The sequence below is a fragment of the Genypterus blacodes genome, unplaced genomic scaffold (assembly GCF_046128005.1).
Source record: "Genypterus blacodes isolate CSIRO-AG114 ecotype Tasmania unplaced genomic scaffold, CSIRO-AGI_Gbla_v1 ptg000076l_1, whole genome shotgun sequence".
NCBI classification, from domain to species: domain Eukaryota; kingdom Metazoa; phylum Chordata; class Actinopteri; order Ophidiiformes; family Ophidiidae; genus Genypterus; species Genypterus blacodes.
In genome coordinates, this window is record NW_027466885.1 from 6668494 (window position 1) to 6694544 (window position 26051).

At 46.0% G+C, this 26051-nt stretch overlaps 1 protein-coding gene across 1 annotated transcript in view; it reads right to left on the reverse strand.

The window, feature by feature from the left end:
• Positions 1 to 2255: 2255 nt before the first annotated feature.
• The window catches only part of zfhx4 (zinc finger homeobox 4), a 79734-nt gene continuing 55938 nt past the window's right edge, over positions 2256 to 26051 (reverse strand). Inside the window, exons 7-12 of the mRNA XM_076157946.1 lie at positions 21208 to 21306; positions 14558 to 14691; positions 13165 to 13365; positions 12719 to 12839; positions 7134 to 12527; positions 2256 to 6640 (exon numbers count right to left, since the gene is read on the reverse strand). Coding sequence (XP_076014061.1) covers positions 5043 to 6640; positions 7134 to 12527; positions 12719 to 12839; positions 13165 to 13365; positions 14558 to 14691; positions 21208 to 21306 — 7547 coding nt within the window. The 3' untranslated portion in view covers positions 2256 to 5042. The remainder of the gene's footprint in view (positions 6641 to 7133; positions 12528 to 12718; positions 12840 to 13164; positions 13366 to 14557; positions 14692 to 21207; positions 21307 to 26051) is intronic.

A 26051-nucleotide genomic window follows, 5' to 3' on the forward strand; every position in this document is an offset into this window, starting at 1 on the left:
ATTTCTATTACGATGCTGGAAAGAGGCGGAACGTGACTGAGGTTTACATCAGAAACATATTGTCTAAATATCTGATTATAAGTTGTTTATCCTTGTTAAATGATGACAACATGGTAACGCCAATACACAAGTGGCCTCAGATGTGATGTTGGTCAATATCTATTGACAGACAAATCATTGTTGTTGTTTGTCTTTCGTTTCGTCATTGGCCAATGCATGAGGGGCTAAACTGGGAGTGAATGTGATTGGATTTTCAGCCTCCATCATTAAATTCCCATGCGGGGAATACTAATTCCAGTATTTAGTGCGGTGATGCTGGGGCTTGCTTTCATCTTAAACTGATTCCAGTCTAATTAGATTGGGCATGTGGGGGGTGGTGGATGTATCCGTCTGGACTAATCCCTGCCTCTCCGTCCCAAACATTGTATTATCCAGAGAAAATCCATTGGCTGCAGGCTATTCAAAGCCAGATCTGCTTGGGCTGTGGCCTCTGTGCTGTATCAACTGGAAAGCTGTGGCTGGAAGGGGTGCAGCGTGCAGAGAGGGTGGATCCTCATGGTCACCAGTGATGTATGGGTTGCAGAAAACAGCATTTAGAATTTACAGTAAACCTTTTAGCGCATATTCAGGGCAAGATTGCTCTGCCGCTGCCTATTTTAGCGGAACCGTTCTTTAAACTACCAAGAGCTTCTCTTCTCCTAAGAAAGTACTGTGGGTGGCCCCTGAAATCAAGTCACACCAAAGGGGTCTTGAAAGGTTTTTCCATTTGAATTCTGTAGTATGAATCGCAGAGCCAATACACGAGCGCACACACGGGTCGCACTGGCGCCCGTGCTCGTTGAATGGCAGTGAACACACAGAGTAAAGAGGTCCTTCTTCCAGGCGCTGAGAAGGCCAGAAAAATGAAATGCCTTCAGCCATTGTTCTCGACAAAGGTCAAACGCAATTCAATCCCATAATATGGTGTGGGGGACCCTACCTCGGCAACCAACTGCGCTTAAGGGGAGAGCAACAGGAAAGGGCCATTCAGCAGAATAGTTGCACCCTGTGAGCCAGGCACATTCGTCAAGGGCGAGGGGTGAAGTCAAGACGGGGGAGGGGAAAAGGCTGTTTTTGAGGTTTTTTGAACATGTAGCGGCTGTTTTGCTACACACTGAGGTGCGTTAAGCGAAACAATAAAGGCCACAGCCGATTCTGGGGGAGTGAAAGGATCCTCATCTTCCCCTCGGTGGGTCTTTGTGTGTGTGTGTCTTTGTGTGTGTGTGTGTGTGCACGCGTTTTTCTGCTGCCCTTGTGAAATTTCATTAGGTGGATTTAACGACTTGTGAGCGTCTGCTTTCTCTCTGACCCTGACACATCTCACTGGCAGACTGTGATGTAGTGTGCTGAGGGGTTCTTGATGTGCAGTTTTTAATGTGACAGCATTGCTTGACCCCCAGATCTAAAATGTCACCCTTCTCCGTCACACAGGCGATTTTGCCTGTAATAGAATTTTAAAAGCAGCGTGTGTAAGGCGACGTGAAACAGAATTTTCCTTCCATCTATCTATCTATCTATCTATCTGCTTCTCGAACATTATGATAATAATTTCAGTGTTTCTGTATTTTATCGCCATGCATTCGTTTGAGCGCCTTTGCACATCAATACCGTTACTAAGACGGACACTGGGAAAAACAGGGAAATCAATAAAACAAAGTGTGTTGAATGGAACTGAAAGATTATGTTTCAGCTGCAGTACGTTATGTGGTTTTGTCCTCCTTCACTTCACAGATGGGACTCGACGCCACGCAGGATCCACATTCCTCACTGAGAACAAAGGTTAATTGCGCTCGCTTTGATTTATTGGTGTGGACTGTTCCTCTCTAATGGGCGGAGCCTGTGACAGCACCTGGTCAGATCCAGATTAGCAGACACTTCCTAACATAATCCCCCGCATCTGCTAAGAGTCAGATTACCACAAATGGCATAATGGCAGGAAATACCCTTGTATGATTTAGAATTTAAGTCTTTCATTGACTAGGGGCGTTGGCACAAATACATACAGTATTTGTGTCAACGCCCCTACAGAATTTTGTTTTTGGGATCTGACGTGGACAGGTCTAAAGTAAAAAGACGGATGGATAAGATAGATACAGAGATCTGAAATGCAAACCAAATCACCGACATCTGTCCGTCTGAAAACAAACAAACAAAAAACAGATGAAAACACGAGTTCTGCAGCGTTGGCAACTGAATAACATTTGATGAGACCAAGCTGGTTTGCAGATACAGTTTTTAATGTATCACAACAATGAGCAACAAACATACTTGATGAACTATTTCCAGAAGTTGTTCAAATACCATCTACAATAAACGTCATTTCAACTATGACAACAGGTCTGTGACAAAATAAAAAAAAGGTTTCAAAACCATGTTATTACCGTGGTACGGTACAGTTGAGACCTCAAACAGTACAGTAACAAAAACTAATGCGACTACTCTCTATATATAAAACATCAATAACATTTTTGGTTTAGTTTATTTAAAGTTTTAGCCATAGGGGCTTCTTCTTATTAAAACCTCAGGGTGCATTTCCTATGTAACCCAGATGTTGAAGAGTACATATTGTGTAGGATATGATTGCGCCATGAAAATCCCTTTGACATCCAGAAGAACATTTCCAATTTCAACCTTTTGAAGGCTGTCCCCATAAACATGACACAATCCATCCATTTTTTAAAAAGTTCTTTTTTTTCTTTTTGGCTGCTGTGCAGTTGCAATATCTATGTACAGTTATATTGTTGGACCATCCTTTTTGTTGGTTTGTTAGCTGTTACCAGTCCTTGGTGTGGAAAGCGTCCTGTCTGATGCTAACATCTTAGCACATGATGCCAGCGGACAGTTCAGTCTTTTAATGCTGAGCCACGGGGTGGGGAAAGGCAAAGAGCCAAAGTTGTGAAAGCCTTTGGAATCAGGACAGTCGCTCGTGTTTGTACAATGGCAGAATTGCACCTTGGGAGGCCAGGATGTCTCTTATGAAACACAATCGAAAAGTGTCTTCAGGATTAAAGTAAATGTTAAAATACTAAAAATCCAAATAAGGACATTTAAAAAGCTCACGCAGAGAATTAAAAACCGACATTTTGCTTTAAAACTTTGAAAAAAAAAATTACACCTGTACAATAATAAAACATAAGAGGAAATGTTACTTGATTTCATTGTTTGAAACAATAACTAAGCATGATTTGATTTAACCTGTCAAACAGTTGCATTACATGCTACTTGCTCATCTCAGAATAGGAAATACCAAAAGCAATACATTTTTGCATTTCTTCATATTAATAAATTTGTACCATGCACAGCCAACTACGAATATGTACAACAGCTTAGCTTTCTTTGTTCACAAGCCTTTTTCTTTCATACAAATAGCCTTCTGTTACTTTGGAATGAATCACATTGGTTTCAATTACCAAACTAGAAAGTGATTCGTAAAAAATTGAACACCCTTTGACAGCTTTCACATTCTTAGTTCCACAGCAAAATAACAAAAATGACAACAAAAAAAAATAGCAAAGCAAAGCAAAGCAATTAATGGATCAGTATTTTGTCTGGTAGAAAGTTGAGAGAATTTATGGCAAGCAAAATAACATTACACAGTAGCAGCAAAACGTTGTAAGGTAATACTTTGCAATGTTGAAATCACTACATGTGGAAAAATTAAAATGTTGACTTTGAATTGTAGATCATCAGAAGTGCCCAGAGAATTGATGGGAGGACGTCAACCTATGTGCTCAATGGCAGCATATAGGTGTAACACTGTTAAGTCCTACAAGTACATGAAAATGTTTTAATATACAACACAAATGCTGTTGTCCCCCGTTTAAAGCAGCATAAATGCAAATGTATAGCAAATGATCATACCTTTTTTTTAACATTGTGACCAACTTGTACCTTAACAGTTTCAAGTATACAGTACTGCTTTCATGGATGCACCAATTGTTAAATAGGTCTCTAGATTGTTAGGCATCAATCCGGTAACAAATATGGACCAATATGCTGCTGCAACAGACACAAATAATAATTAAAACAAAACACACACATACATACAAACAGAAAAAAAAATCTATTAAATTAACAAATGACCTACTCAAATAATAAAGACAAATAAAAACAAAATAAGTGCACTATAGTCCAGACACAAGCAGGTACCGTAACAGTACAGCAATTCACAAATGAAAATGTTATATTCACATAATCCGAGAGAGTCTATCAAAACTAGAGTTATTACCTCTTCAAGAAAAGGGTGTGAGCAGAGGTAAAAGTGAGAAGGTAAGAGTTGGCACAGATTAGTATATACTACAAGAAAAGAAGGGGGTGGGAAATAGATACAGCTTGTTGTAATACAAACTGGCAAACACAGGGGCATCATACACATTTACTTCACCATTCTAAATTCCCTCAGTGGCAAAACCATACTGTCTTTGTAGGGCAAAACTAAAAGGATATGCACATCGTCCATTGTAACAGTAATATTGTCTCTTGGTACTCTATACACATCAAGGAAATGCGTCCGATAAAGCTTGACATGTTTTGGTTATAAGCCAAGTGTACCCAGGCTTGTTGCTGCTTTAACAAATGAGAAATGTTATGTTCTGACCTGAGAATTTAAAGCTACTGAATTACACCTATCTAAACTAAGAGAGATTCTCTTTGAGGGTTCTGGATCGTCATCCCATACAGTACATGCTAGCATTTGGAAAACAATCCAGCTGAGGTGCAATTTGCTATCGTGAGAGTTTTTGGCTTGAAACAAGCCCCCCCAAGGGAGCCTGTGGGATTTTTTCCTACTCCATGTTTTTGTATACAATATAAGCTCAGTCAAGCATCTGCAACAGTTCTGTCCATAACAAAAATCAATCAATATCTTGCCAGCATATCAATATGGGAAAAACAATCCTGAGTCAATCATTTGGTACTGTAATTTTTTGGGTTAAGAGAAACTTTGGAACTGCAGTTTAAAAAGTCTTATTTTTTTCTTTAAGCAAGGGATCCTTTTTTCACTCCTACACACTGAACATATCCATTCTGATACTACTGAAGCTCGCGTCTAGGCCAGAGGCTGGTTTAGCCTTGACTTCCAACGCGTTATCTAAGTCATCCAGCTTCTGGCTTAGCTCATTGTCAGACTCATCTGAACAACTCTCGGTGGGTAGTGAGGTTGGAACCCCTGAGGTGCTGCAGGAAGTTGAGGTAACCGTTGAAGGTGAGGAGAGGGGGGGGGGAGGAGAGGCAGACGGGGAGGAGGAGGAAGCAGCTTTCCGGGCTGTGGTGGCCTGGAACAGGACATTTGGCCAGGACTTCATGGACAAGCGAGAGAGATGAGGAAAGGTGTTATTAGAAGAAGCTGCAGACTGCGAGGTAGATGTGGTGTTAGGAGTAGGGGAGCAGACAGAGTGAGGTAATAATCTAGTATGCTCTTTGGCATTTCTCATTGCTTGTTTGATTGTTTTCTCTTTGTGCAAGCTCGACTGAAGGTGTTGGCCAAGTGCTTCATTCCCGTTAACAACCACGTTGCAGGCAACACAAGTGTAGTTGCTCACTGCCTTTCGAAGCACTGTCTCTTGCGGGTCAGTGAAAGGATGTCCGAAGTAACAGAAGGACTTCTGGTGACGCACCACTGAATCTTCATCAGCAAAAATCATCTGGCACTTCCTGCATATAAACTCATGCTTGACGGACGGTACAATAAAAGCATCGGGAAAATCCATGGTACTTTTGGTATCTGTTTTCGGTTCTTCTTTTGTGCTTACTGTTGAAGAGCCTTTATTGGTGTCATCCTTAGCGTCTATAGCTTCTTTTGGTTTGAAAGAGTTGGTGGTGGTGGTGCTGCTCTGTATGTTGTGGTGTGTCTTCGCGGGGGTTGGTTTTTGTTGCTGCTGCTGCTGCTGCTGTTGTTGATGTTGTTTCTGTTGTTGCTCAAGCTGTTTCTGCTGCTGCTGTTGTTGCTTCTGCAGGGAATCCTGGAGGGACTGTTGGTACTGCTGATACTGCTGCAGGAGAGCAGTAGGGGAGAGACCGGCGGCCATGGCGGCTTGTGGAACTGCTGCTGGGCCATAAGGAAACAGGTTCTCCATTCCACACAGTGGTGGAAAGTAGCCCCCTGTCTGGACCCCTCTGGGAAGCTGGGGGGAGAAGCAGTTGGGAAACCCAGGAAGAAAGTAGGGCAGGAACTGGCCCCCCAAGAAATTGCTGGGATCACCGGCGGCAAGAGCATTCTGAAGTGCCTGCAATTGGGCAGCATCCAGTGAAGTCTCAATTCCGGTTTTTCCTGGTGTTGGACATGCTTTCTCCCGTTTCTTGGCAACGCTGGGGGTCGCAGGACGTGAGCTGCTCTCGTTTTCTCTTTCCTTCACCTTCATCTGAGCTGGCTTGTCCCCTGGTTTCTTGCTGCTGTCTCTCACGGAGTCTTTACCTTGCTGCTCTGTATGATTTACTGCTGCCAAAGGTGTGGAAGGAACAGGAGGAGGAGGAGGAGGAGGAGGAGGTGGAGGAGGAGGAGTCTGCAGAGGAGTCTTGGTTGGGGTAGTGCTGAGAGACATGGCAGGAGAGGGGGTGGCTGGTGTAGGGAACCCAAGCATGCCAGCACCCGGAGACGCTAAAGCTGAAATACAGTGGTATATAGATATGGAAATATTTAATATTTAGATATTCAATTCCAAATCACTGTGGATTTCTTAAATGACAAGATGGAGATGCTTAATTTGTCACTGGGTGACTATCTCGCTTTTAAAGATTTTGTTATGGATCAAAACTGTCACATGCGCCTTATGATCATTTCAATATGCCAATATGAGAATATAAATATACCAAACCTACAATTAGGGGAAAACAAAGAACAAAACAACAAGATGTAAATACATAAATTCTCTGAATTACCATTTAGCTGTCCAGCTCTGATGATTTAAAATCATGCATGCAATGAATCCCACATTTTATTTTAAAATACTTTTAAAAATATGACTTTTTGACAAACACCACTGTAATATAGAATAATAAACAGTAGTAGAGTAGAATAAAATAGTGCACGTTAGCGCTCAGTTCATAAAGCTTCTATGTTATTCCACTGGTTTTCTCTGTTCGTCATACTAACTCACCAGGCGTGTTGGGTGGAAAAACGGGAAGTGATGATGGCCCGTTGACCCCAGGAAGAAGGACTGGCGGAAGGCCAGACAACCCTGGGTAGCCTGAGGGTAGGCTGAGGCCATGAAGTGCATTGTTGTTGTCCACTGCAGTCTGTTGCTGCTGACCAGGCAGGCTGAGTCCTTCACCAACTTTCTTCATGCGGTCGAGCTCTTGCTGGGCCATCAGCTGTCGAACAGTGGTTGGTGCCAGGTAGTCCTTTTCTCTGTCCACCTGGTTTCCCAGGGTTTCTTGCACTTTGGCAATGTGTTGTCTGGAGAAGATGTGGTCTCGGACGGACATCCGGGCAGTGTACTTTACACCACACAAAGTACACTCGGGCCTGGGTCCCTCTGGTGAGCCTTGACTTATCATAAATGGCTTTCCGATATTAATCTTGAACTTCTTTTCTTTAGCCCGGGCATTCTGGAACCACACCTGGACAACACGTTTGGGGAGTCCAATTTCATTCCCAAGCATTTCGCACTCTTGCATGGTTGGAGTGCGGTAGTCACTAAAACAGGCTTTCAGGACTCTGAGTTGCAGGTTACTCATCTGGGTCCGAAAGCGTTTGTGGCCTGGCCTATCTCCACCACTGCCTTTCCCTGACTTGAAGGGGTTACCCCCACCAAAGGGACTAGGGGAGCTGGGATCTGCCAGGCTTGATGATTCACTCCTGTCATTAAAATCATCCATATCATCATCTCTGGAGCTGTAGTACGAGTCACAGTCTTTTCCAGAGAAGCTGAGCGCAGGGCTCACCATGCTATATTGGAACCTATCACTACCTCCATCAGAATTTAGCATCAGGCCTCCTTTATCACTCAGCTTGTCCCCTCCATTGGCTGTGAGGCTCTCGACCTCATTGTTGTTACCCTCATCTCCAGTTGTGGCGTCGCTTATCGCCGTATTTATCGAAGATGTCTCATCAAAGTCCATCTTAATGAGATCATAAGTTGAAGCATCCACTGAAATCATGTTAGGCCCTTCAGTTTCATCACAGTTTTCTGTTTTTAAAGATGAAGGGTTCAAAAAGTTTCTTACTGATGCCTCTGATGGTTTGACTGGAGTTGAGGATGCGGCAGGCAGCTCATACTCATTTGGCTCAGTCTTAGTAGGCAGCTGCGGGTAGTCAAAAAAATTATACTTATTTGGGCTTTCACCTCTTTCATGATCATGATTCATCATCGGGCTTGGCGGCAGGCTGAAGCCGGCCTGCTTAGCCTCGTGCCAGTGTCTAGATCGTATGTGGCTATCTAGTGCTGATTTAGCCTTGAACAGTGCTCTGCAAAAGGGACATTTTTTGTGGGACTGGGAGGGCCCAATTGCCCTGAACTGCCCCTTTCGCTCTCTTGCACGAGTGTTCTGGAACCAAACTTGCACAACTCTCTTCTTCAGGCCAACCTCTCGCGCAATGTGGTCAAGCATCTTTCTTGTTGGGTTAGAGTCCAGCAGGTATTTATCATAGAGAATCTCCAGCTGTTCTGGGGTGATGGTAGTTCTCAGGCGCTTATCTCTGTGCTGCTCCTCACTACTGTTCCCACCATCTTTATCATTAGCGATGTCCTCCTTGTCGTCCAGTTTTCTCTTCATTGTTCCAGAGCCTGAAGCGGAGACCAAACCAGCGCTGCTTTGAGAGGGCATTTGGGTGAGACCACCAGAGAGCAGCTGACTGGCCATGAGGGGGTTGTTGGGGTCAAATATCATATATGGCATATCAATGGGCCGTTCCAGGAACTGTGAGTGAAGGAACTGGTTTTGGGCGGCCAGGAAATGCATGTGTTGGTGCTCCTGCCATAACTCCACAGTTGGGAAGGCAATCTTACATTGGTCACACTGATACTGCAGCATTTGGTGGGGGAGGCTATTTGTGAGTGAGGAAAGGGCTAAGGAGAGCGGGCTTGAGGGCACTGCAGCTGCCTGTGGTTGGGAATGGGGTCTTGACATCTGGGGCTGGGGAGTTTTCTGAGGTGGTGGTTGAGGTGTGCACGCCTTAGATGGTCTCGGATCTGGTAGTGATTTGACAACTGGTGAGGCAGTGGTCTCAGTTTGTTTAGTTTCAGTTTCAGAGGGGACATCTGGCTTGGGTGATGTTTTCCCCATGCTAGCACGCGGAGAGGGCATCACAGGGGAGCTTGAGCCAGAATTGGTAGCAGTTACTTGGGACTGTTTGGGTAGCTCTAAGTTGACATGGCTAGACCTGGCAGGACCTTGCTCATAGATATCTATGTATTCATCACAGGTGTTTTCCTCATTCCCCTCCTCATCTTCATCCTTGTAACACAGCTTTTTCTGGTGAGTGATCAGGTCAAAGATGCGTGGGAACACAATGTTGCACTTTTTACACTGATACTGCATGTTGCTGGTTCTAATGTATCGCTCGTTGGTCAGCTCTTTCTTCTCGTTGTCTTTACAGTCTGCCTGGTTCTCGTAGCTCTTGCGAGCCTTTTGGCGAGCGTTTTGGAACCACACAACAATGACCCGGCTTGGTAGGTTGAGCACTGTAGAGAGCTGCTCAATCTCATCATCCTTTGGGTAGGCATTCGTGTCAAAGAAATCTTGAAGCACCCTCAGCTGGTAATCGGTGAATCTGGTTCTGGAGGACCTTTTGTTCATGCTTGATTCAGTTCTATAATATTCATGTGCATTGTGCTGAGTCTCAATCCGGATATCTTCCAACGTTGTAATGGGAGGAATATTAAAATTGTATGGAGAGTCTTTACTCCGCTGCCTCTCTTTGAAGAGGGTGTTACGGAACCAGTGCTTGATAACTTTTTGGGGCAACCCTGACTTCTCAGACATCTCCTGAATTTGCTCTTCATTAGGGGAATTGTTGATGTCAAAGTTTGCGCGCAGAATCTTAAGCTGGTCATCAGTGATACGAGTGCGTGGCCGCTTAAACTGGGATTGACGGAGGAAGTTTGGATCAAGACCCAACTGTTGCTGGCAGAGCTGTGTGAGGTCTGACGAAAGCGAGTCCATGGTGGGCAGCTGCAGGGCCAACTGATGGGACAGGCCTGGGTGCTGGACAGACTGCATCATTAGAGGTGGGAACAGGGGCAAGTCCAAGGATATGGGCAGCTGCACTTGGGGGGGTGGAGGAGGGGCAGTGGGTTGTGGAGCAGGTGGTGGTGGCTGGGATGGTTGTGCGTGGTGGGAAGGCTGGTGTTGGGTCTGGTGGGAGACAGGACCTGGTGATGGGACCGGCGTCTGGGGCTTGGTTAAAGATGCAGAAGGAGCCTGAGGAGCCGTCACTGGGGCAGGAACAGAAGGTGCCGGAGGAGGGGGAGGTGGTGGTGGTGGCGGTGGTGGTGGAGTCTCAGGAGAGGAAGGGTTTATTGGGTAGAGTTTGTCATATGCCTCCCTGTACTGCTGGGCAAACTTTTCAAGTTCCACATAAGGGAAAAAGTGACTGTGTACGTGTTCCTGGTGGCTTTTGAGGATAAGCATATTGGAGAAGAGCTTTCCACACATCCCACACTCAAGCTTATCAGTGATCATCTCAACTTGATCAATTCCATCTTTAGTTTTCTTTTGATTTTTCTGTCTATTTTCATTGTACTGGATGACAAGCTCAAATCCGAAATTCTCGAGCAATGCTTTGGCTGCATTTCCCCGGGCTCCCGATACAATACGTGGAGGGGGAATCAATGGCTCTGGGAACTTTGACTTTTTGGTGTCTTTACTGTCTTTTCCTGCATCACTCAATGCATCTCCTCCATTTTCCATCTTTGCTCTATTTTCTTGTTTCTCTAGGCTATCCTCTGCTTCTCTTGACATCTGAATCTCAGGGACCAACATAGTGCTTGGCTCTATTTTGGGTTTGTGGCTCGACATGTGTTGGTTTTTCTGTTGCTGAAGCTGTGACTGTGCATGAGAGGCTTGCTGCTGCTGCTGCTGCGCCTGTTGCTGAGCCTGAGCCTGCTGCAGCTGGTACTGCTGTTGCATCTGCTGCTTCAGATCCTCCAGGAAGGATCCAGTGAGCCCTGGCATCCCAAAAGCTGCTGCCGAGTGTAGTGCTAGCTCTGGGCTAAGGTTAAACTCGGCCCCTGGGATATAGAAGGGGAAGAGGAACTGGGGCTGTTGGAATTGTAACAGTGCCTCTGGGGTCATGGGGAAATGGGGGAAGAAAGCTGGGTTGAGGAACTGAGGTTGGAAGAAGGCAGCCTGCTGCTGGAGCTCGTGTTGAAGCTGCAATTGCAGCTGGGCTTGGGACTGTGCTTGCTGGTGGCTGGTTGCCTGTCCTGAACCATGGTCAGTGGTTATGGTTTGTTTTGTGTTGTTGTTGCTGCTATGAGCCTCTTTTGGTTCCACAGTGTTTTCTTTGTTAGCAGAGGGTGTTCCACTTCTAGCAGTGTCTGAGTTACTGTGCCCTTGTGTGGATGGTGCTGGACTTTTTGCTGATACTGGACCACTACTCCCAGTTATACTACTGCTGCTGTTCATCTCCGTTTTGGCTGTTCTGGCTTTGGTCTGGTGGAGTACTGACCTCATATGAATTTCAAGTGTGGAGCTTTGGCTGTAGGCAACATTACAAATATTACATTTGAATGGTTTGTTGTCAATGCTATTGCCCGTCTCTTGTGGAACTGGGCTTGAGGCCTCTTGGAGGACCTTCTTCAATTTATGCAGGTGGGATACTGAGTTATAGTGGACTAGGAGGATATTCTTTTGAGTGAAGGACTCCTTGCATACTGTGCACTTGTAAGGCCGAGAAGGGTCCAAGAATTTCTCCATAGTGAAGTTGGGTCCTTTTCTAAATGGTAGGGTCCGTTTTGGTTCTGCTCCCATGTCATCGAGGAGAGAGCTGCTGTCACTTCCCGTAGGACTGGGCTTCTCTTCCTGGTCCATTTCCTCATCTTTGTCTAAGTCATGGTCAAAGGCCTGAGCTTCCTCCAAGGCCCTGACTTCACTCTCAGTGATATCTCCATTCAGTGGCAGATTCCCTATGAGTTGCTGCACCTCAGCTTCACTAAGCTCAGGGTGTCCATTTTCCAAATGCTTCCTGAGGGCCAGGAATGTCCTGAAGCTCCGCTGGCACAGACTACACATTGTGGCTGCTCTGATGGCATGGTACTGGGAATGTATCTGAAGCTTCTGCATGGTCTTGAAGGCCAGACTGCAGTGGTTGCAGCGGTATTTGTAGACATGGCGATCAGACACTGAGAGCTGCTGTTGTTGCTGCTGGAGCCTTTGGAGCTCATTCAGATGGTCCTGCAGGGAATCGGGGGACTTGCTTTCTGGTCTAAGCCCACTAGCCCGCTTCCAGTCTGGGGCCTCTGAGGCCTCTTTGGGTGGCTTGAGTTCCACACCTTGGAGGTCCAGTTCATTCTTGTCTTGATTGGTCAGTTCATCCTTAGAGATATTTCCTGAAAAAAGGCAAAAGAATCTTAATCAGTCAACAAAAGTTATAAAGTAGATACAGAAAAATATCAAAGTAGTTGGAGACCAGTAATCAAAAATGAAAACGCTACAGAATTTTTAAACATAATTAATATTGATGAAAACAATGGCAAAATGATAACAGAAGGGGAGGTTATAAGTCAAACATCCTGCTTACCTTGAGACTTTCCTGACCCCTCTGGAACAGAAGAGGAAGAATCCATCGAAGACAGACCTTTGTCTTGTCCAGGTTGGGGATGCATTACATTATTTGGCGCTGCTGTGTCGGGTCCAACAACCTATCAAGACCACAGAGATTTCTTCATTAGGGGGAGTATAACTTTAATATTATAAACACGTTGAAAAAGTGTTTCACCTTGCATCTTGCCTATAAAAGCTTGGAATTTGCAGCAGGAATTTGCTCCTCTCAGTGGGCAACTACTGACAAGTTTACGACAGTATCTCGGGGGAATGTGATAAATGCATGGTAAACCTTTTATGGGACTGCTCAGTGTCAGACCTTGCCCTAAACTAGACAGGAGACCAGGGGGACGACGGGACAGTCTTGAAAAATTGACTTCCATGCAATTCTCAAAATGACTTATAGAAAAGAGAGAAACATACAGTCATGATCAGCTTTTCCACGCAGTCCGGAGCCACGCTGTGTAGGTGGGTGAGATGCAGCTGCAGGTGAATCTTGTTACTCAGGACATCCTGGCACAGTGGGCAGCGGATCACTGGCTGCATTGAATGCTGGGACATCACATGGAGCTGCATGCGATTGGCGTCTTTACTGCTGTAGTTGCAGTACGGACACTGCTGGACCTACGAAGGGAAGAATAATATGATAAGTAGGTGGTTAGGAAAAGAGAAATAATGAAGAGAGGGAACATACTGAGGGGAAGTGTTTTTCTAAACAAGATTTACTATATTGTGAGTATCACAGTTTCCCCACAGCACCATCGGCTGTCCGCACTCTGTCTCAATTTAATAGTCAAACAAACTAAGCTACTGGATGCAGACGCACAGGAACCACGCCTGCCGTAGTTTGGGCTGAAAATAACCACATCTGTGCAAAACCAAATCCTTTTTTACAAGGCTTTCTTTCCTTAAAACTCATTCTTCTCTGCCCACTCACCTCCACCCCATACACCCTCTGTGCCCACCTTAACACACAAAATGTAGATCAACCAATGTTACATGTAATTCACTTAAGTCTCTCAACTCATGCAATTTTATTAGCAGAAAACACGATTGGCCAGAATTTCTAATCAGGAGATTACAAGATGACAAAGGTGTGTACTCTGCCGGGCTACGCCTTGCCCTCATTACAGGGAGTACTCTGAACATAGCCGCCTCTGCACCACCTGTCTTAATAGAATCCATTTCTGAAATGACTAAGTCCTCCCTCCTTACAGGGCCCAGAACCAGACGAGCTAATACTTCATAATCTAATTTAAAAACACATATAATTTAAAGAGATGCAAAAAGGGGGGAAGAAGCAGGGAGGGAGGCCTAAGGCGAGTGCAGGTATTCCACTTAAGAACACAAAGACTGGCCCCCTGTGCTTGATGCTAAAGAGCTCTGTCAGGGAATGGACGGCTGCGTTTAACCCTTTGATAGAAAGCTGGCGCCAGCAAATGCTATATGCTTAGCTTAGCATTTCAGCGTCTTGTAGTTGATAAGTGTCCTCCCATTAGCTCATCCCACACTGACAGTGAAGGTTAAATTTCATTAGTGTGGAAGAAATAGCACAATTAGCCATTAGGTCTCTGAAACCAAGACTTAAAAGTTTTGAAATGTATTTGTAACAGGGATTGCCAGAAGTCTGCACAAAGCCCTGCACAGATGCTTTCTTTGGATCAAAACAGGTCAAGGTCATCCACAGTGCTATACCCAGAGTTATAGCGCGCACACACACACACACACACACACACACACACACACACACACACACACACACACACACACAGAGACACAGAATTGTCAGCTTTCTTGTAAAATCCCGCAAACCTACCTGCTCATTGGCAGAGGTCTTCCCCTCGGCGGATTTGGGCCTTTTCGGTGGGCTTTCAATCTGGCGATCGGGAAGGAGGGAATGTTTAACCATCACATTTGACCCAGTGACCTCTTTGGGTGCGGCGTTCACTCCTGGGAGATAGTGAAAGTAGAGGGAGAAAGAACGTAATTAAAGTTTAATGTGATTCATCAACTAATAGCTCATAATTATTTATGTTTGCAGTTTGCATGTCTGTGTTTGTGTAATGTTGGCATTATTAGCTTACAGAAACATTTTTATGACAATTCAATGTTCAGCTACACAGGCAGTGAATCATCATCTACCATTTAGAGATCAGAAATTGTGAATTTCAGGAAATTGTTGTTTTTGTAATAGACAGAACTATGTGAATACTAAAACAAGGTCTTGATGCGACATATATAAAAAAGAAACAGAAAGAGCATTAAATTGGAACCATATAGGACTAATACTTAAATATACTGTAGCATCTTAGACGTTACACATTCACTTACAAATAACACTGAAATTCACAATTAAGGGGGTGCATTGATTGAAATGTCTTTTGTTGTTGTTACATTACAAAATGGCCAAACAATCAATAACACACATACAAAGGCTCAATAACCTTCAAAGCCAACCAAATTAATATTTGGTGGGGCGTAGATGATGATTTAAGAAATGATTTGACACCAAAACCTGAATAAGCACGGATACAAGCGTGGACTGTATTATTCACATTCACACACACTGACGTGTCCCTGCCCTGAGGACATGTGAAATGGAGAAAACTCAGGCAGGCTCATTATCACAGCAAGACATACATTAAATGTTATGGTAATATTATACACTTCATTAGTTCATATACATTTCCCCAGCCGCCTCGACTGCTTCTCTGTCTGTGCAGGATGCTAAATTTTCGTGGCTTGGTCACGGCTGGTGGTACAGTGGCAGTGTGTGTGTGTGTCTGTGTGTGTGTGTGCCTATTTTTTATGTGTAAGCTTGTGTGACGTTAACAGCAGGGCTCAATGCGGAGAGTTCAGCCTCTGGTTGTATTTAGTAAATGCTGCAGCCGCTGATAAATCTTTCATTAGCCTCATCCTCAGATACAGGCCCCGCTATACTCTGCCACTGCAATTTACCCACTCGGCACAACACAAAGACACAGTAACAGCAACTACCCCCCTCCCCTCCTCCTTGCTCTATTTCTCCCTCTCTCTCTAAGCCATCGCACCACCCCCTCCTCGCCCCTCCCTCCCTCATCTGGTCACTCAAGGCAATATGTGAGCCTCAGTCTTGCGAATCAACGCTTCACGCTAGATGCACAAATGGAAAAAAAGGGAAATCAAAGCACTGATACACAGGGAAGAGGGAGGAGGGGTGGTTTGAAAAAAAAAACATTTTGTATTTCATATTATTCTGTGGCTCGTGTTTGTATTGGGCGCATATCAATTCCCCCGGCCCGTTCATGCATTTTAATTCTGTTGCATTAAGTAGGCGTTCCACTTATTTTATTTGTAATCCCCTATATCTGGAGCCTGAAATATTGGCCTGTCAAGGAAAGTGACAAGAGAGGGGCGCGGGGGGTGAAGAGGGAAAGGAAGAAAGAAGGAAAGACGAACAGACAGAAGGAAAGAAAGAAAGAGGGAAGGAAACACAAGGGCACAATGTGAATTTCCAAGAACATCGGAGAATTGCTCTGCAGCTCAGAATAGCGAGGTAATCTCGTCTCCACTGCCTGTGATGGCCCCTGCAGGGCTTGCATCCGCGCGTGTGTGTGCGTGCGCGTGTTATGTGTTTCATGACAGGCCTCTGACACTCCATTGGCCAGATCAGCCCAGCCTGGAAGCGCCCGTCATATCACCTGACCTTTCCACAGCCTCCATCCCGCCTCCTGTATTTATTATGACCATCTCTAATTTCAACTTTCAATTTTTGGCCCCATCTTCCAGTCAATTTGCAACTAAATTACATCCCAGCGAGAGGAGATGAGGCGATTGTCGGACAAGAGGCTGCAAACACATTTACAATGTGGCAGGGAAAGAGTCTGCACATCACCATTGATTACTGTCATACTGGATGTAAATGTACGTTTGCGAAGCGTGTGTGCGTGCGTGCGCACGCGCGTGTGTGTGTGTGTGTGTGTGTGTGTGTGCGCAGCATTAAGATCTGTCCTTCTGGTTGAAATTCATCTTCAACCTAGTGCTTTCATCAACACTTATGACACTCAAGCGAAGAAAAACAGTCGGGTAACCTTGAATGTTCAGAGAGCAGTTCTCTCTATTGCCACTTAGGAGCTTTAAATGGCGAGTCCTGTGAGTGAATAATAAAGTTGTTTTGAGGCATAGAATTGCATTAAAAAATGTAGACTGTCCTCCAAGGATCTCATCACGTGGAACACAAATATATATACCGTCTGGCACGAGCTGAGCACGGAAAATAGCATATTAATCTGGCTGCGGTTCTAATCCGGCGTGTTCTTCCCTTTATTGCTGGGCAGAGAACTAATAAACTAGAGGAATAATGACAGAGAGCAGGAGTGGGAGATTCTCCTCTCTCCTCTTTTCCTTTGTCTCCCAGTCTGCGCCCCACACTTAATGACTGTGTCCTTTTTTTTTTTCTCCCCCCACTCCTCCCTGTTCTTTCCCCTCCCTTCCCACCTTCCCTCCATCCTTATGTGGGCTCCACCAGCTGCAGCCCAGTGAAGCAGAGGGGCAGAATAAACCTGACACCGGCCCGTTACACCCACCCCCCCTTCCCCTTCCTCCCCCACGCCTTCACCAATGACAAATGTCTGCATGCGGCAGGACCTTGCTTGATTAGATAAATCAAAAGGTGATTTATGACACTCAACCCCTTTTTGCATTGCAGGGGGAGAGAGCGGCACACTCACCACCCATCTTTATTTGCAACTGTCAATGGTGTTTAGGGAGCCACGTATACACACACTTATACACACAAGTGCATGCTCAAATGGAGAGAAGTACAGAGTAATGGAGGGAGAGGCAGAGGGAGAAGAATAACTACAGGCCCGACAGGAGAGCGGAGAAGCCCGGAGCTCCCAAACACCTCCGGATATTTCTCCCCTGAATTGTTCCTCAAAAGACCGCAGGAGCGTCAATGCCATCACAGCTAATAGTTTTCCCGCAGATCTCATTTTAGAATCTGCCCTTTTCTGTCTGAGAGGCTGAGACATTTTGTACAAACTGAACCAAGCAAATGAGATTTTCACACAAAAAAGCGCATCATTGAATGGCTCTATCTGTACATGGAGCCCACCGCAGCGTCGGGATCCAATCTCTGAGCGCGCTTTCAAAACAATCCTACCTTACGCAATCATTTCTCTTATTATTATTATTATTATTATCATTACCACTACCACCTCCCCTCTTTTACAAGCAGTGAAACAATCAGATTCCATTCCTGACATTTCATTTCGGGTGGGAAAATACATAAACACAGAAGGGAGAGAGAGAGAGTGGGGGGTGGGGGGGTGAAACTGTCAATTAAGAGGGAGCAGGCAGGGTGGCGGCAGCTTGGATTTAGTATTCAATTTAGCTGTCCTGAGCCCTGGCAGACTGGCTAAGGTTACGGAGCAGTAAATCTAGGAGGGGAGCTGGCCAGAGCAGGCCAGGGAGGGCCAGGCAGCATGATTTACTGGCCTCCTGCTCAGAGGTTAGGCATTAGGCCGACCCCCAGTCACCTGATAACATTACAGCAACACACTCTGAACCCCAAACTCCCACAGACGCACTCAGCAGGCCCCCATGTAGCCGGGAGGGAGAGAGAGAGAGGGAGAGAGAGAGGGAGAGAGAGGGGGGGGGGGAGAGAGAAGCTGACTGATAGTTTGCGTTATTGTTACAAGCCCCCCCCTCCCCTTTCTTTCCCTCCCGCTCAGCATTTTTTAATGAGAGACGAAACAACATGCAACGTTGTCTCGTCACGTTTGACAAATCGCCCGAGATGTTCAACAAGCTGTCATTACAAAAGGAAACCCAGGCAAACACGCGCACAAAAGCGCCGCCGCCGGCTCGCAATTAAACATGCAAATATCCTCGGTGCGTTTTTCAATCTGGGAGAGGCGGGAATGAAGCCAGTTGGGCGAACGAGAAGCATGCAAATTTGAAAAAAAGAGAGAGGAAATTCTCAGCCGGTATGGAATATTTAACATCCGATCTTGTTTGCGTGCGATTCCATTTCCCCCTGTTATCTGCGCATTTCAAAATTGTACACGGAATTAATACACAGCGTTGGACGGGAGAAACAGTGAGTAATTTCTTTGCTAATTTCAAGCAGGTACGGATCTGTAATTTCCTCCAGCTGCCTGACAGGCTCATTTCCATGCCGGGTTCTTGTTTGGTTGGTTATTTATAAGAAGTGGGCCCCTGAGCCGCGGTGACATGCGCCATCTACACACACACGGCACAAAGCTATCTGGAAGTAATCCACATCAGGGACATTTGCATGGAAAATGTAATATGGATTATAATTAATCTAAAGTGACATGGGATTAAAAAAGACAATGTAAATGAGGCAAGAAGAAAAGCTCGCTCTCTCTCTCTCTCTCTCTCTCTCTCTCTCTCTCTCTCTCTCTCTCTCTGTCTCTCTCTCTCTCTCTCTCTCGCTCTCACTTTCGCTCTCGATCTATCTGACCCTCTTTGTTTAAGGGATCTCAGTCTTGGAGATGACGTGCACAAACACACTGCTCCCTTGGTCACACTGTAATCTCTTCCCTGGAGATCTCCTAACATACACACACATGCACACACTGAGCGGTGCGAGCTTGCCAGAGATTTGGAGCTGAGAATGGAGCAGCTAAATCTGCCTACTTTAAGATGAGAGAGCAAAAACAAAGGGCGGTCTCTGATGGTAACCCCAGCATAACAACACGCCGACACACCAGGCTCCCTTTTTACATTTCCTGGCTCCCCTTTCTGAAGGCTCTTTTAATCCGAAAGCAAAAATAAAACACTGAAACCTAACAGCAACATTATATTTGGCTTCCTGGAGGAACTCGGCAGCTGAACCTCGGGTCCATTCTGAGACAGAATTACCCACAAAAGAAGGAGGAAAGAAGGAAAACATGCAGGTTTTCGCTTTTATTTGAATGGATTTCTGACAACGTGAACTTGAGCAGGGGCCGGGGCGGCTGCCGGTGTGCTGTTTTGCATGTGTGCGGTGGTGTTAAATGACACCGGCGGTAATATGCGGCGGCGAACGCACGGATGGTGGTTCCCCCCGCCGGTCCGTCAGACGGGCCTGTCAGAGAGATAGAGCTGAAAGATAGATGACTGGCTAAACTAATAGGCCCCAGCCTCACTCAGCTCTCCTTCTGCCTCATTGAGCCTCACATTATGGAGCTAGGTATGGCGTGCTAGGGGAGGGAGGAGGAGGAGGAGAGAGGCAGGGAGGGAGAGATGGATAGAGGGCAGGCGCTGGAAGGTGTGCGTGTGCGCGAGGTTGCGGCGGAGGGAGGAGGAGGAAGAGGAGAGACATTAGGGGGGAGACAAAACCCCATGCAATGAGAGAGAGAGAGAGAGAGAGAGAGAGAGAGAGAGAGAGAGAGAGAGAGAGAGAGGGAGAGAGAGAGAGGGAGACCACATGCAATATTCATCCCCAGCAATAGATTTCCATCTCATACATAAAAAGACCATATGAATTCTTATTTGGGTAAATCAAATCTAACAAAGCCGGGCTGCCCGGACCACAGCCGCGTGCCGCGCCGCGCCGCAGAGCCCCCCCCCCCCACCACCACAACACAACAGAAAACAAGCCGCCCCCCCCCCCCCCCCTTCCCCCCCTCTTTGGCGAATAAACCGTTTCTTCTTCTTCTCTTTTGCCCTCCTATCTCTCTCTCTCTTTTTTTTATTATTTTTCCGCAGCGGCGCCCGGCGATGGGGTCAGAGATTGGACGACAATTAAAGGATGGATTGAGCCTCCAACAGCAGAGCGAGAAGAAGAAGAAGAAGAAGAACAAGAAGAAGAAGAAGAACAAGGAGAGAAAAAAGGAAGGGAGGGCGCAGGAAGAAAAAACTCATTTAAGGGTTGCAGGGATGCGACGCAATATTAGAAAAACATATACAGAGGCCCCCCAACCCCCCTACCCCATCTAATCCTGCGCTTATGAAAAATTAATATGTCATCGGAGAGGGCACAAGAACGAGGAAAGATTAATGCAAGGCGCTTATAAATTACAAGCACGCAAACTGATTTGATTAAAAAATAATCTGGGGCCTGGACATCGGCTGGTAATATCCACAACCCTCAACTTATCCCCCCCTCTCTCTCTCTCTCCCTTCTTCACCCATTCCTTATACCCCCCTCTCTCTCTCTCTCTCACTCTCTTTCTCTCTCTCTACCTCTCCCTCTCTCCCCTTTTCTCTCTCTGTCAGATGGAAACGATTAAAGCGGGTCACATGGAGGCTAGTCGGCAGCGTTCACATGTTACACACACATGTTAGAACCTTATCTGCCAGACAGAGAGAAGGATGGAGGGAGGAAGGAAAGGAAAGGAAGGAAGGAAGGAAGGAAGGAAGGAAGGAAGGAAGAAAGGAAGGAGGGAAAGGCAGAAATGTAGGTTTCATAGGTGTGTGTGTGTGTGTGTGTGTGTGTGTGTGTGTGTGTGTGTGTGTGTGTGTGTGTGCACTCACGCTCAGCTCTCCGGGCCTCGGTTACGTCTCGCTCTGAGAGGTTGAGTCCAGGCCTGGAGCAGGACTGAGGCGGCCTCTCGGTGTCCTCGCCAGTCTCCTCTGTAAACACACAAAGGGAAGAACTACATTACCCACAGTGCACTTTAGAGGACACCAATGCTACAAACATGGCGACTAAAAAGCGCAACAATCTCCACTGAGGTATAAATGAGTTTGTCAGAAAGTGAATCGTGATTTTTAGAGGCATTGTAAAAATATTGAGCTTAGCAGATGTAATGTTTATTATTTCAAAGTGTATTTTGAGATGAAGTTTACTTTGTGTCTCGCCTCAAGTGACCGAGCGCAGACATGTTGGGTTTTCAATAGCTCTGACATGAACCATAACACAGCCGCCATGAAAATATGTCCTACAGGGAACAACTGCGTCAGGCACTTTGGTTCCTACGCTTCTATTACTAAATCATTTAATCTCCCATAAATGCCTTTTTTTCATGTTCTCCAATTCATTCAGATTATTGTTGCAGGTTACAAACATGGCAGTATCTTAAAATACATACACACACACACACACTCACACACACACACACACACACACACACGCACACACACAGAGGAATGCATTTTACTTTACCAAAACTGGAGAAAATATGTCATTTCTGGTTCTAATATCTGTGCCTTTCTCTAAGCGTATTAAAAAATGGGAAGTTATTTCTAAAAAAAGGAAATACATCTAATTTGTGTGCACATATGCACACACAGACACAAAGATAAATACACACGCTCACACACGTGCAGCTCTGCACTATTAGCAGATTAGCCTGCCCATCTCAGAGAGTTCAGCCCCTTGTTTGATAATTCTGTGTATCTGCAGTGTTCTGCCAGTGGATTAAAGTGTGTGTGTAGGTGTGTGTGTTGTCTATGTGTGTGTGTGTGTGAGTGTGTGTGTGTGTGTATATGTGTCGCCAGCACAAGCTAACACTAATCCTAGCCGAGCCCCAGCGCTCCCTTTCATCCAGCCATCATTTGTCTCCGGCTGGGCTGATGTCACTTTGTAATGAATTTTGAGCAGTCTGAGAGAGGCCAGATAACCGGACACACACACACACACACACACACACACACACACACAGAGTACCCTCCTCCATCTCAGGGTGAGCACACAAATGCAAAATCAAACAGAAACACTTGCACACAAGCAACTAATCATACACACAGTATCATGTTCTCTCTCTCTCTCTCTCTAACACACACACACACACACACACACACACACACACACACACACACACACACACACACACAGGGAGAGCAAAATCCGTTAAAAATTTCATGTCTTCTAAATGTGGGGGGAAGGGGGGGATCTCTTTCACCACAGCCCCTTACTCCAGCAGAGAATGAAATAGCGTGTTGTGTGTCTGTGTGTGTGTAAAAGAGCTGTGCTCATCAATCCTGCACTGCCTTAATAACCATATTTTGCAAAACGCACACACACACACTCACACACACAGTCACATTCATAGAAATCAGGCAAAGGGTGCATTGAGGTCAGTCCCCATTTGCATACAATCACTTTGGCCATTGTACCATGAGCATACCGGGTCTGCACACTCCCCCCCACCGTGGAAACATGATATGATTAACCCTTTCTTACACACACACACACACACACACACACACACAAACACACAGAGACACACGCCGCTCGCACAAAGATAGACAGACACACAGACGCGGCTCTGGCGCCGTAGCTTTAAGTGCCAACACATTAAGTGGACATTATATACAGCATGAAATGTTCATGGCAGACGCTGGCATGTGATTGAGGAGGAATATTGTGGTTGAGTGTGTGCGTGTGTGCCTGCATTCATGAACACTGTCAGTATTTTTGCGTTTGCACATTCTGGTGAGCGCTGTAAGCAATTTGCGCATGTGTGTACGCTCGGTGTCAAGGTGTGCGTGTGCGTCCTTGTGTGTGTGTGTGTGTGTGTGAGATTGGGACTGCACTCTGCTCCTGATGTTTTATTAATACGTCGGTGACAACAGGGATGAAATATCTCCTGTCAGCCGAGAGCGCCCGGGCTGCAGAAATTGCAATTTTCACTGCTGGCGCTGCGGCGTCCATCTTTGTATTTTAATTCTCTCCACCTTTTGTGCGATTGTGTCAGTGTGTGTGTGTGTGTGTGTGTGTGTGTGTGTGTGTGTGAAAGGCCTTCATCATTGGTTTATCTTTTCTCTACACTTGACTTTTGTACGGTGCCAAGGGAAAGCAAACAGGACAAATCGACCAGAGGGGGAGGAAAAACTGAAACTAACAAAGAGCGACCACACACAACAAGCTCATGATGAAAGATCAAACTAAAATTTAAAACGTCATTTAGATTTTCATAGAAAAAAACAGGAAAAACATACAATATTCAACCTTTGATGTGTTTTGTCTTGCCTTATTTCACTTTTTTTTGAACCATCGAATAAAATAGAAAAATGATTGAACGACATCACCGATTAAAATATGTCGAAATAAAATCTAAATATCTCATTTATACTTAATGTTCTCATGATAACATGAAATATAATAATGTAATATATCAAGCACATCATGTTTAATATAAGTTGATATGCTGTTGAAGTGAATATGCAGTAAACTAAATATACATCCTGCATATATAAGTAGTGGTAGTCACAGGAGAATAAAAGAGAATCTGCTGGAACATTGTCTCCAGTAGCCTCTAGGGGGCACTGTACCTGTAGCTGCATGGGACACTGGAGGATTCGGAGACAATGAACAGAGAGGGAAGGACGAGGGTGAAGAGTGGGTGAAGAAGGAGAAAAAGAGAGAGAGGAAAAGGAGGGGAGATCATCTGGGCCTCATCAGAGTGTTTTTTCACTCCTTTCCCCTTCTAGTCTGTTAGATCTGTGGTGTGTGTGTGTATGTGTGTGTGTGTGCGCGCGCAGGGAATGTGTTTCCACATCGAGGACATTCCCAGACGAGCTCTCTCAATACATCAGCGCAGCGTCTGCCCTCTGACTGACCCTGACAGCACACGAGTGTGTGCATGTGTACGTGCACGCGTGTGTGAGGGGGACAGTGTGTGTGTGTGCGTGTTGGCCTTTCTTGTGCGTGAGTGTGCGGATGTGTGTCATTGATCAGGCAAGCGAGACAGTGGCTGCATGTGTTTGCATGCGAGTCGGCATGAGTGTGAGTGTGAGTGTGAGTATGAGAGAGAGAGCGAGAGAGAGAGAGCGAGAGAGCGAGCTCTGCAGCAGGGACTCTTAACCATCAGCTTAATCGCTACCAGAGGACGCACAGAGCAAAACTTTCACAGTCACCTTCCTCCGCCTCTGTGCACACACACACACCCACACACGGACACACACACACACGCACACACACACACACATAGCCGTAAAGGGAGCGGGTCAGGCTGTGGAGGGTGTGTGATTCTGGCAGCCTGGTGGGACTCTCTTTGATGTGGGTCGGTCGGAACATTAAAGCCGGCCGGTGAGCTGGAGCAAACCACAGACCCTGGGTCCGATTACTGCGCAGCCAACGCCGGCCTATATTTAACCGTTAGCGGCCAGGAAGAATAATTACGTGACTCTTGATCAGGAACGCAGAACGAGTCGGACGAAAAATAAGGTGCCGCCAAAAATGGCAGATAAAAGCGGCGGGATTGGTGGGATAGAGATGTTTGTAAAGAAGGAAGGGAGGAAGAGACATATGGGAGATGGAGTCAGTGGAGGATGTGTGTGTGTGTGTGTGTGTGCCCTCCAGCTGTATAATGACCTGCTCTGAGACCACTCTCTCCCCCTCCCGTCTCTCCCCCTAAGGACCCATAACCGCCATGCCGGGGTCATTATGTGCCCGGTGGAGGACTCGGGAGTCGCACGGCGGTGCTGCGGCAGCGGCGAGGGGAAGGGAAGGGGAACAACTGGACACCGACGCTCCAAAAATGGCTGAATTCATTAAGGGTTCAGGCTTGGCTTTGCCTTTAATTTGCCTCCTCGGGGATGCTATGGCGCTCATTAAAAGGGGTAAAAAGAGAGGGAAAAAAAACCTGTGATTCTGCCACGTTATTGTTAATGTTAAATCACAGAAGCTGAGAGCGTAATTGCTGCGGAGGAAAATCTCATAAGAAATATATGAGAAATGCTGTAACAGCCTCGACCGAGATGCGACTGTTTTGCTTTTACAGCTGCGTTTTATCTTCACGTGGCTGTGATGTTGGAGTACGATCAGAGATACTATCAGTAATACTCCTAATACTCCTCCTAATACTCCTAAAGTACTCCTGCACTCGGTTTCCTGCTGTATCTGTGGAAGTAATGGCGCCTTAATGTTTTGTGTAACACCAATGACCGCCGCGTCTCCGCCGCTTAGCCGTGATGTTGACGTTGATTTCTTCTTACAACTCTGCTCATGTCCCCTGTGAGAATGTGTGTATGTGTGTGTGTGTTTAGGTGTACGCGTGCGTGCATGCGTGCATACGTGCGTGCGTGTGTGTGTGTGTGTGTGTGAAAGAGAGCAATAAGGCCCCTGTGATGTCACATTCCTGCGCCGCGCGTGGCTCTAGTTTGGCCTCCAGGTTTTAAAGGGGGAAAGCTTTGAAACGTTACACCATCACACACACTCACTCACACACACACACACAGTCAAGGGCCAGTGGTAATACTGCCAGAGTAATAACCTTACAGACTTACTGATCTCCCTCCCTCCCGTTCTTTCACCCCTCAAATCTTTATTTACCCTGCTCTCCCTCTTTACCCCCCCTCCCCGCTCGCTCTCCCCGTACCTTTCCACCGCACCCTCCCGCCCTCCTGCCCCCACACCCCCGTCACCCCACCCA